Below are 17805 nucleotides of genomic sequence, written 5' to 3' on the forward strand. Positions count from 1 at the left end.
ACTTATATACAGGGTGACAGGAAATGACAAGACAGGAAATGATGTGGCAGGAACAGGAAATGGCAGAGTTCAATATTCAGGTGAAGGCTCCCTCTGGTGGACTGGAGCCTGATCAAACGTTACAGATATTAAGCCTCAAATGTCAACTGCAAAAGAAGAAACTAAAGAAGAAACTGCACATCATAATGGTTTCTTCTTTAAATTATATTTAAATTATAAAAAAGTAAAAATATGAATGGTATATTAAATATATTTATACATTATTTGAATATGTATTGTGTGACGGGGTGAAGAAGCACACGACACGAGGATCAAGGTAAGTTCCCCGAAGGGTGGATTTTATTGTGATAGAGAAGGGGGAAATAGCCAACGTGAGGGGTTTCCGGTGCTCGGTGCTCTGCCTTCTCTTCTCCTTCGGTGCGCAGTGCTGTGTGGGTCCGTGAAGTCTAAAGGTGGGAATCTTAAGGCACTTAACGATTCGATCCGATTCGATTCCGATTCTGGGAGGAACGATCCGATTCCCAAAACGATTCTTAATTAATTATCCTGCTGTGCAAAAAAATACTCTAAACTTTTTATTTTAACCAAAATTGGAGTTACTATGCTTTTTGTATATAGTTAGAATATCTGTTTGACAGTATTGCAAAATTAAAAATGATTATGAATATTTCTTTTTCAATACTTTTAATTTATTAACAAAGTTATTTTCAGGATTAACAAACTCTGAATGAATGGTAAGCCATGCAATTGCAATGAACAATCATTAAGAATAAACAGTTCTCAATTTGTATGACAGGGAGAATTAGGGATTCTAAGATGTGATCTTTACACTCACTGTGGAGTGCAGGGACAGCCGTCTCACTAAAATAACGACGCGAGGGCAAAGTGTATCGTGGCTCAAGTACCTGTAACATCGTGCGAAATCCTTGGTTTTCCACAACGGAGTACGGGCGCAGATCTTTGGCAATGAAACCCGCCACTGATCGGGTAATTCGTTTTGCCTTTTCAGAATTCGGTGGAAGCTTTGCTACTTGATCCAGGGTCCTTTGAATGTAACCGGGAGTGTTCGTGATTGGAAGAGAATGCTGTTTCTCCAGCTCTGAGTGGAACCGCATAATATGTTTCTTCATGTTAGTCGTGTTGCCGAAATATTAGAATTTGGCGCTACAGACTTTGCACACAGTATGGCTTTTATCAACGACACCTTCGGTGTCTTCAGAAAATCCAAAATGTTGCCACACATCCGAATTTAAATGAGATGGTGCAGGTCGTAGTTTGTCCATTTTATCTTAAACAAAGCTAATTCACCAGCATATGAACGGTCGTCCATCACCGTCTTTTTTGTTTGGTCACGTTTTTGTTTTTGGTTTGCTGTTTCCAAGGCGACGCTGATGAGAGCTCGGGACACGCGTCACAGTATATATTGCATGTAAATAGATGTAAATATTTTTAAATATATACATGCCTGTCTGTATTTATATATTCATTATTAATATACATGGTATATGCACACATATATAAATAAAAATGTATTTTGGATGCGATTAATCATGTTTAATCATTTACGGCATTAATATATGCATAATATATTATGTATGTATGTATGTATGTATGTATATGAATATATATAGATCGAGATGTTTTTGATGATGTCCAGTCACTTTGCTTCTGCATGTCTCTTTTCATCAGTGTGAAAAAGGGGGAGTGGGACTATATGCTGTATACTCTATACATCCCAGAAGTCACAGAAGAGCATTTATACACTAATTTCACCTGTGTCGTTAAGCACCCAAGAGGTTCAGATTCTGGAAATGTCTTGCTTATTCCTGGTGAGCTCTAGTTCATCTTTTTCTCTTGTACATTATTAGTAAAAGTCTCCTCTTTTCTAACCTGCTTTCTGGTCTTTCTCTCTCCAGTGAGTCAGAATGAAGGTTATTACTGCATCGGTGTTGGTCTGGTGTAGGGATCGACCGATATGCGTTTTTCAGGGCCGATGCCGATACCGATTATTACAGATCAAGGAGACCGATTACCGATATTTGAACCGATATGTGTCTAGTGTAAAAATGAAAATTAATGTCAAAATTAAGAATAAAAAGGCCTCTGACAAAGACTCTCTTTAAATTATTTTAACACATCTTTAATTCCGAGAACTGTTCATAATAACAACATTAATAATAATAATAAAAGTGGGACCACAGTATGTTTCACGATTAAGCCTATGGATATTTTACTACAGCTAAACAGTTTAGGGAAAGGGAAGTATTGGCATCAATAATTTACATGTTAGAAATGTGCAATAGCTTAACCTCTCATAATTATTTTCTGATGACTAAAAAATAGCCTAAAATAATAGAGGTGACTACTCAATTAATAGTCTAATGCACATCAATGGATTAACTAAAAAAGCACACACACACACGTGTATATATATATATATATATATATATATATAATGTATATACGTGTGTGTGTGTGTGTGTGTGTGTGTGTGCTTTTTTAGTTAATCCGAATGTGATTCGCGGATTAATTGCACAGCTTAACCATCATAGAGTGAAAGTTTATCATTGACAGGACTGAAAAACACATGCAAGTTTAACAGGGCAGAGAGAGAGAGCGCGAGACAGAGAGAGAGGGCGTGAGAGAGACAGAAGGTGCGTACCGTTCGACCGTAAGTGTACTGCGAAGTGGACTTCACAGGGTATTCCGCCATCTTAAGTGAGATTCCAATCCGAAGGGAGTGAACATGTTCAGTTCGAAGGGCACTGAGCAGAGGAACAGGGAATAGACCATTTACGCAAAAACCGGAAACACGTCAACGAAGTGTAAACCCAGTTCCGGTGTGAGCTTTGTTGGCGGAGAAATCGAAATGTCAGCTAGAGTGTTTTCGACGAGCCTGAGTTTTCTTCCGAAGTTCACCAGCGCCGATGTGGTAAAGAGTGTGGAGGTGCATTCGTCCACTAAAGGGAACAAATTGGACAAAGGATACAAGTTCTTCCACGAAGAGTTTATCCACAATTACCAAGGTAAGCTTTAGCTAGCTTTAGCCATAGCACCGGTTATAACTCTGTTAACGTTAACTGTATATCTTAGGTGTTGCGAATTTGTAATATAAGGTATAACACATCGCAGTGAATATGTTGTATGTTTAAGTGAGAAGGCACGAGATTAACATAACAACCAGTAATTTGGTGAAGCTGTAACGTTACTAGGTAACATTGAATGTGAAATGTTACTGAAATTGTCTTGTAAAGTTGTGTATTTCTATGTGAGATAACACGTAATGTTTTCTTGTTGTATGCGGTTATAGTATCAAATATACTCCAGGGACAGGTAGTAGTGAGAGGTAAATGCTTCAGGTCAATGAGAAAGAGCGAGGAGCCTCACAAACTGGAGGTTTGACTATAGACAGACAGAATGCCGGTTGGCAAAAGTTGCCCGTTCTTGCGTGTTCACTCTTCTTGCTGCGGTTGCGGCATTTTCTTCACTTTCTATTATTTTACTGAAAGTAGGGTGACCAGACGTCCTCTTTTTCCCGGACATGTCCTCTTTTTTGATACCTATATAATAAAATAACATTGAACATACATGAAATGTAATCATATTTGCATTATGTACGCAGCTCTGCACACCCATTACTCTCAATGAAATATCTCACAAACTTTTTTTTCCTTTTTTTTACCAACTCAAATCTGGTCACCCTACTGAAAATTATAGTTTCATGTTATTATGAACATTGATGTAGCAACATAAGTATGACTTAATTGTAACCTATTTAATGTATTGTGTCTAGATATCACTGGATGTAGAGAGTGCCAACCTGAAAGCTTTCTCCTGCAGTTGTGCGGCTGGTAAAGGATTCTGCAATCACATAGTTGCCATCCTGTACCAGACCGCACATTATTCACAGCTGGGTCTGCAGGCTGTTCCACCCCCACTGGCCTGCACAAGTGGCTTGCAAAGATGGCACAGACCAAGAACAGAGGTGGGTTTGTGATAAACATGTCTGTAAAACAGTTCGTTAGATAATGGACAAGGAAGACAGGGGTGGCGAAAAATGCTCTTTATTAAATCAAAATAAAACAGGATAAACAAAAGTAAACTGCGGCTCGGCTCTCTGCCTTTAAACATATATTTTCCGCGCACACACACACTGCTCAGCTCTGCTCTCTCATAGATCCAGCCTCTCCTCGCCGGTCTGCTCGGCGCTTATAAATTCTCTCTCACCAATCACTGGAATTACAAACAGGTGTTAATCATTAATCATTTGACCTCCTTATTACCGCTCGTCCCCACATTCTTTCTCCCGCTGCAGTATTTTCGGCCTCCCACGCCCACCTCGCCACATACCCCCACCGCCCGACTCAGGCCGGGAAGCACTCCGGCCTGCAGCAGCCCCCCCCCCCCCACTCCTGGAGAGGAACTCGGCCACCGCCATCTGGGCCCCCGGCCTGTGGATCACCTTGAATTTAAAAGGCTGTAAAGCGAGATACCAACGGGTGATCCGCGCGTTGGTATCCTTCATGCGGTGGAGCCACTGGAGGGGCATGTGGTCCGAACAGAGAGTGAATTCCCGTCCCAGAAGGTAATAGCGCAGAGTGAGGACAGCCCATCGAATGGCTAAACATTCTTTTTCAATGGTGCTGTATCTAGTCTCTCTCTTTGAGAGCTTTCGACTTAGATACAGCACCGGCCGCTCCTCTCCTGCGACCACCTGAGACAGGACCGCACCCAACCCCCTGTCCGACGCGTCCGTCTGCAACAAAAACGGGAGATTAAAGTTAGGAGAGTGCAAGAGCGGCCCGCCGCACAGGGCAGCTTTTACCTTGGTTAGGGCCTGTTGGCACGGCTCCGTCCACTGGACCGGATCGGGTGCTTCCTTTTTGGTGAGATCAGTCAGCGGGCTGGTGAGGTCCGAATAATTAGGAATAAACCTTCTATAATATCCCGCCAGCCCCAGGAACTGTCTCACCTCCTTTTTGGTCTTGGGGCTTGGGCAAGCTGCAATTGCTGCGGTCTTGTCAATTTGGGGACGCACCTGCCCATGACCCAAGTGGAAGCCCAGATACCGTACCTCCACCCGCCCAATTGACACCCCGCACACCACCGGCGGATGTGCTCGTGAATGCCCGGCCAAAAAAAACGGGCCATGAGCCGCTCACGTGTCTTTGCTTCCCCCAAGTGGCCGGCCATGGGACTACAGTGAGCCGCCTGGAAAAGCATTTCCCGACGGCTTTTTGGGACTAATAATTGTGTTATATTCCTTTTTGACTGGGTATCTTGGGTCACCCGATACAACCGATCTTTTATTATGGAAAAATAAGGAAAAGAGAGCGGCTGATCAGGCTGGAGAAGCAGTCCGTCGATGGTGCGGACCCGGTCATACGCGTTTTTAAGCGTCTCATCACGAGACTGCTCCAGTGGAAAGTCATCTAGCTCAGGGGACATGAAGTCCGCCCTCGCTCTCGTTTCCTCTGAGTCAGCCTGTGAAGGTCCCGCAACTGCATCGCCAGCCTGCGCCACCGCTTCTCCGTTTCCCTGCCCTGTCCCCCAAGAAGCATCCGCACACAAAACCCCCAATAATTGTGTAAAAGCTGGCCAATCTGTCCCCAAAATCAGCGGATGCCTAAGGTGGGAATTAACCGCCACCTTCATTCTATGCGTTTTCCCCCGAAACTGAATACTAATCGGCACTAGAGGGTAGTCCACCACATCCCCGTGCACACACCTCACTTTAACCTTGCGGCTTGTATCCAATGCCCTCTGTTGCATCAGGCTTTGATGAATGGAGGTTTGGTTACAGCCCGAATCCACCAAAGCCTGATATGTACCCCCCTCAATACTCACAGGTATTTGGTACAGTCCAGCTTGATCGGGGGCAGCCGCTGGGGAGTCGGGAACCCGGATCAATGCTCCCACGTCCATCATTGGACACCGGTCCAGAAAATGTCCCGGGTCCCCGCATCTCCAGCAGGCCGGCCCAGGCCTTCCCGCCGCCCCAGCGGCAGAAGGATGGCCAAAAGATTGGTGGAGAGAGGAGAAAGGGGCGGAGGGACCAGTAGCCCCTGCGCCCTCCCGTGTCCCTGGTCTGTTCCCCTGGAAGGCCCCACTCCGCTGTGGGACACGAGGAGGCACGTTACTCCTAATTCGGCCACGGCATGGAAGTCCCGCCCCCTTCTTCCTTCTAAGGCGTGTCGAGTCACGTCTAGCCTGGTGGGGAAATCCTACATGGCTGCTGGACAGGCGGCTGCTTCGCTCCACTCTATGGCAGTCTTTCAGGCCTACCAAGCGGAGCTATTGAAGGAACTTGGCGAAGGGGAGGGTATCACGCCAGAGACAGTAAAAGAACTGCGAAGAGCAACGGATTTGGCGCTACGTGTTACCAAGCATACTGCTCGAGCAGTGGGCCGTTCCATGGCCGGTTTGATTTCGGTTGAGCGCCACCTCTGGCTTAATCTCACCGATATCAAGGAAAAGGCCAATTCTTTCCTCATGGATGCCCCTGTTTCCAAGGATGGTTTGTTCCGAGAGGCTGTTACTTCAGTAGTGGAAAAGTTCAGGGCAGCGAAAAACCAATCTGCTGCTTTCCACCAGCTGATTCTCCGCAGACCCAGGGAGGTTGAACGCCGGCAAGTGCCCGCGCGTTCTCGCTCAACCTCCTCTCACCTCCAGCGAGCAGCCTCTCGAGAGTAGCCTTCACCTATGGCACCCCCTCGCAAGGATTGGGGTCCTAAGGTTTTTCCACCGGCTCACCAGCATCAGCACAAAAGATTAAACCTGAGCACGACGGCAAATGCCTCTCGTTCTCGGGCACAGAATAGCAGCTCCTGATATTCTCGCTGCTTGCCAGGGACTGTGCCCTCCACTAGAGAGCGCTGTTGGACCGCTTTCGCCCATCCGACACTCTCATTGCAGTCCCCATGCTCGAACATTGACTGTCTCGCCGCAAACAGCGCATCGAGCAGCATTGGATCGAGCTGTAATGCCAAACGCTCCCTCAGACACTCTGCGCAATCCTGGGGTCCTACACAGATGAACCATTTATGACGGCTTGCATAGCCGCTGCTTTTTTGCTAGCGGCAGAGCCTGATGTTCAATCTGTTGGCCTAATTCCTGCCATGGACACGTTTCAGGATTATACACAAAGGGACGCAATGACTCTTATGCATACACTTCCCCTGTGCACGAATGCCACAGGCTTTTCATGCCCGGACGTTTTAACGTGTATGACAGCGTTGCAGGAAGCGGAAGTTTTGAGAACGCTAGTATTTCTCAATGGGTGTTATGCACAATTTGTCACGGATACACCACTCAGTTTCAAAAAGGCCCGCCTCCTTTCCGCGGAATTCTTTCCACGGCGGTGAAGCCGACGGAAATAGCAGTGCTGCGACAGGAGATGTCAACTCTGCTGAGCAAAGGGGCTATAGAAGAAGTACGCCCCTCTCAGATTTAGGCAGGGTTTTACAGACGTTATTTTATGGTACCAAAAAAAGACAGTGGATTACGGCCCATTCCGGATTAATGCCGTCTGAATCTTGCACTCAGGCCGAGCAAATTCAAGATGTTGACGGTAAAGTCTATTCTGTCTCAGATCCAACCAAACGACTGGTTTATTACGAACGATCTGAAGGATGCGTATTTTCATATTCAGATCATCAAGAGACACAAGAAGTTCCTCAGATTCGCTTTAGAGGGCAAAGCGTATCAGTACCGAGTTCTTCCCTTTGGCTTGGCTTTAGCACCCCGTACTTTCGCAAAATGCATGGACACAGCTCTGGCCCCGTTGCGGCTCCAGGGCATTCATGTTTTGAATTACTTGGACGATTGGCTGGTGCTTGCGCAATCGCAGACTCAAGCACGCTATCATCGGGATCTTGTGCTGAATCATTTAAACAGCCTGGGCTTACGCACAAATTTCCAGAAAAGTGTTTTAATCCCCTCTCAACGGATAACCTTTCTGGGAATAGATTTGGATTCTCAAAGCGGGTCGCACGGTGACATCGAGATTGTGCCTCAGACTTTTAGGTCTAATGGCAGCGGCATTCCCCGTAATTCATCTGGGATTACTTCACATGCGCCCTTTTCAGTGGTGGTCAAGGGCGCCCAGCCCACGGAGTGTGGACAGCGGCTCAACGCAGTTGGCACATAAACAGGTTGGAATTACTGGCAGTTTTTCTGGATCTCCAGTATTTCTCAAATCTGCTGATCGGCCATCATGTGCTGCTCAGATCAGACAACACAGCGGTTGTGTCATACCTGAATCATCAGGGAGGATTACGCTCTCGCCCCCTGTGCAGGCTGGCGAGACATGTTCTTCTTTGGTCTCAGGACAAATTTCTGTCGATCCGAGCTGTTCATGTCCCCGTACGTTTGAACTTCGGAGCGGATTTGCTATCAAGACAGGCTCTGGAACAAGGGGAATGGAGATTACACCCCCAGACGGTGAATCTCTTATGGCGGATTTTCGGCGAAGCGAAAGTGGATTTGTTTGCGTCGAACATGACTACGCATTGCCCGCTATGGTTCTCCCTATGCCCCCCATCGTCCCTGGGTGTGGATGCGTTAGCTCACAGCTGGCTCAGGACCTGTTTATATGCTTTTTCCCCGATTCGTCTGATCCCAGTGGTATTATCCAGAATACGGCTGGGCAGAGTGTTACAGCTGCTGCTGGTGGCTCCGCGATGGCACACGCACCGTGGTTTGCGGACCTGATCAGTCTTCTAGCGGGCTCTCCATGGAGATTCCCCTCACACAGGATTTATTATCACAAGCACAGGGACTGATTTGGCACCCGTGGCCAGATCTATGGAAACTGTGGGCGTGGCCTCTGAGCGGAGTGCGTTAGTATGTCCCGGTCTTTCAGTTGAAACTACTGAGACTTTACTGAATTCTAGAGCAGCTTCTACGAGACGCTTATATACTTTCAAGTGGAGACTGTTTACAGCCTGGTGTGAAAATCGTAATGTGGATCCAGTTTTTACTGCCCAGTGGCTTCAGTACTGGAGTTCCTTCAGGACCGTTTTTCTGATGGAGTGACACCAGCCACTCTAAAGGTTTACGTGGCAGCTATTTCAGTTTACCACGAATATATAGACGGTGCCTCAGTGGGCCGTCATCCACTGGTTTCTCGTTTCATACAGGGTGCGCGACGGCTGAGGCCTTTCCGCCCCGTGCAAGTTCCTTCATGGGATTTATCCATTGTGTTGCAGGGTTTATCAGGGCATCCGTTTGAGCCCTTAGAAACTGTACCGAATAAAATCCTGACACTGAAGACACTTCTTCTTATGGCTTTATCCTCCCTCAAGAGAGGTGGGGATTTACAGGCTCTCTCTGTCTCACCCTCGTGCATGGAATTTGCACCGGGCTCTGTCAAGGTGCTGTTGCGACCGAGGCCTAATTATGTTCCTAAGGTTGCATCTAATCCCTTTCGCTTTCAGCAAGTGGTCCTGGAAGCTTTACCCCCTGCTGAGGCGGGGTCAGGAGATCTAAGTCTTTGTCCTGTGAGAGCTTTAAAGGCTTATGTGGATCGTACAGCCCCATGGCGTGAGTCTGACCAGCTGTTTGTCTGTTTTGGGCATAAGAGTAAAGGCCATGCGGTTACAAAACAGCACATGTCCCATTGGCTGGTGGAGGCAATATCTTTAGCCTATGAGGCGCCCAGACTTGCTTCGCCCTTAGGAGTTAAAGCTCATTCCACTAGAGCTGTGGCTTCTTCTCAAGCTTTTCTCAGTGGATCTTCTATGGATGATATCTGTGCTGCAGCAGGATGGTCCTCACCGAGCACTTTTATCAAGTCCTACAGTCTGGATGTGAGGATGGCTCCTGGCTCCCGGGTTCTCTCCGCTTGAGCAGATGCTTCCTCGGATCCCAGCTATCAGGTACGTCAGGCGTTATGGAATAGAGTTCCCATATGTGGTGATGTCACCGCAGCATCGAAGTGACCAATGAAAGGGAACATCTCGGTTATGTATGTAACCATGGTTCCCTGAATAGGGAACGAGATGCTGCGGTCCTGGCCGTGCCATACCTTGATAGCATTCTTCTTCTTCAGTCATGAAATCTGAGCGAAATGGCCAATAGGATTGGCGGGATGGTATAGGGCTTTCATCACACCGAAGGTGTTCCCATACGTGGTGACGTCACCGCAGCATCTCGTTCCCTATTCAGGGAACCATGGTTACATATGTAACCGAGATGCTTTAATTAATATGTGTAATTCTTATATATCTGTTATTCACTGTAATCCAACAATGTGATGATTTTGTGAACAAACCAGTTACACATATTTATTAAAGCTGGGAAACATAGCCTTTACCTTAAAAAAACAAAAACTAAAATCATTGCAATCATCTGATCATATAAAATAATGGACGTGATGGACTTCCTGGGGAAGGTAAACATCCTGTCACATGATCGCACTAACACAGCTCTAATGACACAAAGTAAAACCCTGTTCAAAAAAACAAGGCATGTTTGAATTAAACAACTGAAAATTCTTCATTGTAAAGATTTGATATTGTTTATGCAGCATTTGATAATGTCTATCCATTTGTATTACACAGCTTTAATATAAACTAATGAACATAATGTGATGCAAATTCGTCAGTCATGCAAAGATTAAACTGATCAGGTTTCTGTAATAGTACTACAGTGTAAATAAAACTAACAACTATGCCTTGATTTTGAATGCAGAAACATGGCATCTATGTTTGATAAATATGCATTATAATTAGTTTATAAAAAACTGTAATCTAGTGTTATTTTATTATCATTTATCATTTTTATTCAAATTTAGAATCATTTTTAACAAGTTTTATATATATATATTATTCTGAGCCCTTCAATATTTCTCAAATTATCACAGATTATTCGCTATTGTATAAGTTAAACGGTAAAAAAAATGTAATCTTAATAATGTCAGATGACTTTTATAGAAAGGTACATAACAAAACATGCTCAGGTCAAAGTGTTAAATAAATACTCTAAATCTTCAGGCCTAATTATCTCCTTGACTGTTTATTGAAGCACAATCATACAAAAAAACAAGTGTTTGACATTAATCAACTCTCTTTTTCAGCGGTGCACGAAGTCATTGATGACACAAAGCGGCAGAAGAGCCCAGAGCTCACGGTGCTTTGAGATCTGTTTGACCACAGAAACAATCTACACAAGTATATAAACTCATTATGAAGTGTGTATGGATAACACCACTCAAGAAACACAACAATGCACACTTACTGTACACTGAAAAAAGATACTAAATTAAAAGCTAAAAGCTATTTTTTTAACAATTTTTTAAAGTTAGTCAACTACATTTGTTTATTTAAATGTAGCTAAAATAAATGGATTCCAACCACTTAAAAAAAATCAATTGTAAATTAAATTAATCTCTTTTTCAGCATAGGGGCTGATCACACAGAATGCGTTTTTCCACTCCCATGTGCCACTTTTCCATTGTTTTCTATGTAAACGCTCTAGACGATTGCATTTTAGACGCTGTGTCAAGTTTCAACTTTTACACACAGCGCTGCTCATGAGTGTCAGTTCCAAAACAGTCGACCAATCAGAAGACCCCAGAGGCGGGGCAAGCGCTTCAAGGTTTTGTTTACAGTAGCAAGTAGTAGTTTTATTTAACGAAACATGTTGGAGGAGGAATTCTGCTCTACACTTTTTAAAGTCCCCATGAAATCAAAATAGTTGAAAAGTTGAAGCTGAAATCTGTCACATATTCAAAGATTTTCTGTTTTCTGTATGGTGAATGGGGATAGGGAAGGATTCAGGTATAACTATGCTTTCTGTTGGGGCAGAAAAAGTCTAACAAAATGATAGCACTGAGCGGATCATATGTCCGAGTCGGCTCAGACCATAAAACATATCAAACCCATTTGAATTATACACAGAATGTAATATTTTGTATCAATATGGATGAGATTGTGGCTGTCATACACTGTAGAATTCGGCTTTACCAAGCGCAGTGGCTCTAGCCCAAGCTGTGATATAAATAAAATTGGCTATTTTAAAAAGGGGCGGGTTTACTTGATATGTCCTGCCCTGTCTTCCTGTTTAAGCCTTGTGCATTGTTCAAATTCACTACCCTTTCATACACACAAACACTATAATTTGCTGTTATACTCCATATAACTCCAAGCCAGAAACTAAGCCTTTTTTTTTGCACAGGCCTTTCTAAAGGGTTAACGGTCCCACCTAGTGATCAACTGTAAAAATAACAAATCAAAAGGGAAAACCACAAACAATCAAGAATGCATGATTATATGGTGTTTTCATCCACGAACATAACAAAAGGGTAGTGAATTTGCCCAGAGTGTACCGTTGAGTTTTTGAAAAATTTCAAAACAAGATTTGTCACCAAAAATCATTCCATTAGCTCAAACACAGAGAAAGTTGTGGCCAAAATAAGACTCAACTTTACCCTCTAGTGGACGAAAACGTCCCCAACAACGCATAAGGGTTAAGTTAAAATGAGATCAACACAATGAGTAAAACTGCGTTTTTAGATGCAAAGACGCATTCTGTGTGAACGTCCCTTTAGTTTGTGAGCTTGTGTTGTGCGAGTTTGCATATTTGTGTAGAGGTTTGTTGAGTTTGTGTGAAGAAACTTTTATCTTGTTTTATCTTGTAACTGTGATGAAAAACAGAGTGACAGGTGATGCCAGTTAGCAATAAAAAAATTACTGTATGTAGAAGTTATTTTCAATATAACTATTATTTTATATTTTTTATATTATTTTGTTAATGCAGATGGAATGCGTATATGTTTGTTTTTTTATACTTTATTATTCTTAATTATTTCTATTTTTTTTACAGAATTATTTAATATATAAAAATATTTAAAGTTCTTACAAGTGGCATAGTGACTACAGGTCATGTCAGATAAAATATTTTAATGTTTTTTAGAAGAAACAAAGTAAAATTAAACATTTACTGATTCATGTTTTATTGATTCATGTCGTAATAATGATTTATTACAGTGTATCTAATAAATATTTGTCAAATATGTCACTCTGCATGCATTCTTTTCTTAGGACAACTTTGATTAACTTTTTTGATCCACTTTCAAATGCTGACTGCTGTAGCTTTTCTATCTATGGTTGCTTGCAACTGAAAATGGTAAAATAATATAATGTAAAAACAGGTTATTATAAATGCTATAACTAATTCATGTTTTGAGAGCAGCAAAGCAATTCATAGTTTCTAGGGTTTTCACTGCACATCATGTCTAAGATTGCTGTAACTCGCTGTAGATCACTTTACCCAGCGCTGATGAGAAAACAGGACGTTTTTGATCTGCTTGTGGCTTATAGGGTACTATATGTTGGTGGATTTTTCACCTTGGTTCATTTCCACATAAATTCATAGGTGTGAGCTTTGAACATTTCGTTATAGGGCTGGGGTCAGCCCCCTGAGCTCAAATAATAAATGACACACAGTCTGCATCTGACAGAAAGTGTTTTCTAGAATGTCTGAGTATAATCAGTCTGTGAAAATAACTAGACTTTATTTAGTGCTATGTTGCTGCTAAAGCAAATTGGACACGTTTTCGTTCAACAATTTTTGCGCTAAATGCATAACTTAGGAAAATAACAACACACTCTCTTCACTAAAGCAATTTTGTGACAAGTTATGCTAAAGTTAAGGTTATGGGTTTTTTCTGACCACTAACCTTGTAATTATGAGTCATTACAATAATGATGCTTGCATTGTTATTTATTTAATGTATTTATTAATTTAAAAAGTTTACTTTTCGGATAAAAATAAATTCTGATTTTTATTTATATATATTTGTATTACTTATTTATTATTCACGTATTTAATACATTTGTTTATTAATTGTATAAAACATTTGTATTATTATTTTATTTTTTGTATTTTTTTATTTTAAAGCAATTATTGAATTTGAAGCCCATATTGATCCCTTGAATGCAATGTCATAAGCACAGATATTAATATAATGAATAGTATTTATTGATCTTGCTCCAGAAAGTTCCATTGCTCCTTTTTATGAACTTCGAACCAGTTAAAACTAGTTAGATCCCTCTGAACTTCTTATAATATCCTGTTTTCTAAGGTAAGGACAAGAATGAGAAATAAATGGTAATTATTTGATAGAAGAGATTAGTTAATTGCAATAAATCTTCTTTTATCTGATCAATTAAATTGAAATTTAAATTCAGTCCCGCCCACCGTTTATACAGCGCTGCCTGTTTATTCCTGCCTACTGTTTATCAGCACTGCTTGTATAGCCCCGCCCACAGATCCTAAAGCACTGCAGGTTTAGTCCCGCCCACCGCTTCTAGATTGTTGCCTCTCTAGCCCCGCCCACCGTTTATACAGCACTGTGATCGAGGCAATGCCTGATGCTTTTCCGGAGACCGAGGCGGTGCCCGATGCTGTTCCTGAGGTCGAGGCGAGGCCCGATGCTGTTCCGAAGGCCGAAGTGGTGCTCGATGCAGAGGCGGTGCCCGATGCTGTTCTGGATGTCGAGGTGGTGCCCGATGCCGAGGCGGTGCCCGAGGTCGTTCCTGATGCGGTGCCCAATGCTGTTCTGGAGGCCGAGGCGATGACCGATGCTGTTCCGGAGGCCGAGGCGGTGCCCGAGACCGCTCCTGAGGCCGTTACCAAGGCGGTGCCTGAGGCCATTCCCGATGCAATGTCCGAGGTCGCTCCCGATGCCTTGACCGAGGCGGTGCCCGAGACCGTTCCAGAGACAGTGCCCGAAGCCAAGGGACCTCAGGTCTTCACAGACAGTCCAGAATCTAGTCAGATTCCCGTGGACTCTCCGGAGTCGAGTCGGGTTCCAGCGGACCCTCCGAAGTCGAGTCGGGTGCCAGTGGACCCTCCAGAGTCGAGTCAGGTTTTTGTGGACCTTCCAGAGCCAGGACCAGTCACCGTGGACCTTCCAGAGCCAGGACCAGTCACCGATGACCCTCCAGAGCCAAGTCAAGTCACTGGGTGGTCTGCTGCTCCGTTCTGGGGGACTCCTGTCTCAACCACAGGGGCGTGGTGGTCTTCCGCTCCGCTCTGGAGGGCTCTGGCCTTGACCACAAGGCTGTGGTGGTCTTCCGGGGCGGAGGGCTCTGGCTTTGACCACACGGCTGTGGTGGTCCTCTGCTCCGCCCTGGAGGGCTCTGGCTCTGGAGGGCTCTGGAGGGCTCTGGCCTTGACCACAAGGCTGTGGTGGTCTTCCAGGGCGGAGGGCTCTGGCTTTGACCACACGGCTGTGGTGGTCCTCTGCTCCGCCCTGGAGGGCTCTGGCTTTGACCACAAGGCCGTGGTGGTCTTCCGCTCCACCCTGGAGGGCTCTGGCCTTGACCACACGGCTGTGGTGGGCCTCTGCTCCGCCCTGGTGGGCGCCTCAACATGCCCTTTATGGACTTCTGTTTTGTGTATTTGAGTTCTGTTATGTTCCTGTCTGTTCCCCTTAGTTTGTCTGGCCCCCTATCCCTCCCCCTGAACCTCCTCCGGTCCTCCTCCCTCCTGGTCCTTTTTGTTCTGTTTGGTGTGTCTGAGGAGCATCTGGTAGCTGCTCCTTAGAGGGGGGGTTATGTCACAGTGTGTCTGGTCTGTGTATCACTGGGTGTCCACTAGAGGTCTCACTTCCCCTTATCGTCACTGTTCATTGTTTTCAGCTGTTTTCACTTACATCGTTTGCACTTGTCTTTAAATACCTGGGGCCAGGGTGGGCCTGGCACACCCAATCAGAGGCTTGGCCCACCCTGGCCCCACACCACATAACAGCCAATCACAAAATTAGTGCGATATTCAATTCAGCTCCAGATACGTTTTTTTCTAATTTCTGCCCAATCCCCTCTTTTTTTCCCTCCGAGACAGCAGTGTTGCCAACTTAGCGACTTTGGCGCTATATTTAGTGACTTTTCAGACCCTCTCAGCGACTTTTTTCCAAAAAAGAGACTAGCGACAAATCTAGCGACTTTTTTTGACAGACCTTATTTAGTCTCTGATAGTGATGTGTCGTTCGTGAACGAATCGTTCTTTTTGAACGAATCTTTTAGGTGAACGAATCGTTCTCGTTCACGTAATCCACTGACTCATATTTCTCGTTCAGTGAAGTTCCTCCCTCCACAGCAGCGCGGCGCTATAAGCAGCGCATGCGCAGCTCAGTGAACCGGGTAACAACTGTTTCATCCTGTCAAAGAATTACTCAACCTCGAGCCAATAGCCTTTGAGTATGAGATGTGACAGAGTATTTGATTTGTTGAATGTAGTGAACGAATACGCCCTTCAATGAACGCGTTTCATATGAGTCTGAACTAGATCTAGAGATCTTATCGTTCGTGAACTAAATGACTGAACTGGTACCCATGTCGTTCGTGCACGAGTTGAATGAGCTGATACATATCGTTCGTGAATGAAATGACTGAACTGGCACACATGTCGTTCGTGCACGAGTTGAATGATACATCTCGTTCGTGAATGAAATTACTGACCTGATGGTCAGGGTATATTCTGGCAAACCGTTTACCAATCACGTTTCTCAATTGGCAAAGCACATGTCGTTCGTGCACGAGTTGAATGATTTAGTAAATCTCGTTCGTGAATGAAATGACTGAACTGGCACACATGTCATTCGTGAACGAGCTGAATGAACGGATACATGTCGTTCGTGAATGAAATGAACTGGTACCAGGCACGTGCACAGGTAGGGCTCAACCTGTGCAGAGCACATGCCCTTTTTGCCCTTACACTCTGAAGTGCCCTTTTTTTGGTGGTGTTTTTTTTTTTTTTTAATCAATGCTATTGGTCACCCTTTACGTCTGTCTGTCTGTTTTACCAAATGAAAGTTCTTAAAACGAGCTTGTGTAAATCTTATTCGATCCTCAAGCGGTCAGTAAGCTGATAACTCCGCCCCCTCTCATTGAATCAACTGAAGTTCCACAGCAGCCGCACAGTAGACAACAGCTGAGCTGAACAAAGTTTTGCGAAGGGTAAATAAATATCTTGTTGTTTGAATAAGTACTACTAAACACTGTCTATAAAGGTTCATATTTTATTTATTTGATGTCTGACTGACTCACTGACTGAGACATGTGGGACGTCGCCTGAGAGAGAGGGCTAGCATTTGCCATCTAGTCGTAGCCAATACATAGCCAACACTTAAATAGCCTGTGCAGATAGTAGCATTTCATCTTTTATAAAATGCTAATTTGGCCAAATGCATTTTACCACAGGAAATACTGAGCGCTCCGTCTATATAGCTAAAAAAAACTAGTTTGTAACCTAGATGAAAATGTAATGTGATGCCCGCAGCGGCAGGCGCCATCGCCGTTTTAATGACGGACGGAAAAAAAAATCACATTTGCACACATTCGCTGGTCAAAAACGATATATTGATAAGTAATACAACAACATATAATTTGTTTTTACCATCGGAAAATCATAACAGGTGCGCCCCCGCGCTGTTTCGTACTGGAACTTACACAGCGACGAGAGATCCTCGTCACCTAGATAACATATTTCTAAGAAATTTCTTCTTTGATTTATGATTGCTGATACACTTAATTTATTAACATTTAGGCTAATCATGTTATGGTATACTGTCTGTATACTCTCTGTATAAAATGTTGTAAAACATGGTTTTACTACAGTAATGTAGTAGTAACTAAAAAAAAAAAAATTACAGAAGATCACTGAAATCTTTATATTTTATCATACAGAATGTAATTCGTGATTCATTCCAAGGCTTCATTTATTTGATCCAAAATACAGCAAAATCAGTAATATTGTGTAATATTTTTACAATTTTAAATAACTGTTTTCTATTTGAAT

At 43.7% G+C, this 17805-nt stretch overlaps 2 protein-coding genes across 2 annotated transcripts in view; both read left to right on the plus strand.

Annotated features, from left to right (window-relative positions):
* Nucleotides 1-2408, plus strand: part of LOC113109285 (interleukin-1 receptor type 2-like) — a 30620-nt gene extending 28212 nt beyond the window's left edge. The window contains exons 7-8 of the mRNA XM_026272909.1: nucleotides 1690-1829; nucleotides 1917-2408. Coding sequence (XP_026128694.1) covers nucleotides 1690-1829; nucleotides 1917-1963 — 187 coding nt within the window. The 3' untranslated portion in view covers nucleotides 1964-2408. The remainder of the gene's footprint in view (nucleotides 1-1689; nucleotides 1830-1916) is intronic.
* Nucleotides 1-17805, plus strand: part of LOC113108225 (interleukin-1 receptor type 1-like) — a 107883-nt gene that overhangs the window by 51232 nt on the left and 38846 nt on the right. The gene's annotated exons all lie outside the window — the stretch shown is intronic.

The sequence above is a fragment of the Carassius auratus genome, chromosome 9 (genome assembly GCF_003368295.1).
Source record: "Carassius auratus strain Wakin chromosome 9, ASM336829v1, whole genome shotgun sequence".
Classification (NCBI taxonomy): Eukaryota; Metazoa; Chordata; class Actinopteri; order Cypriniformes; family Cyprinidae; genus Carassius; species Carassius auratus.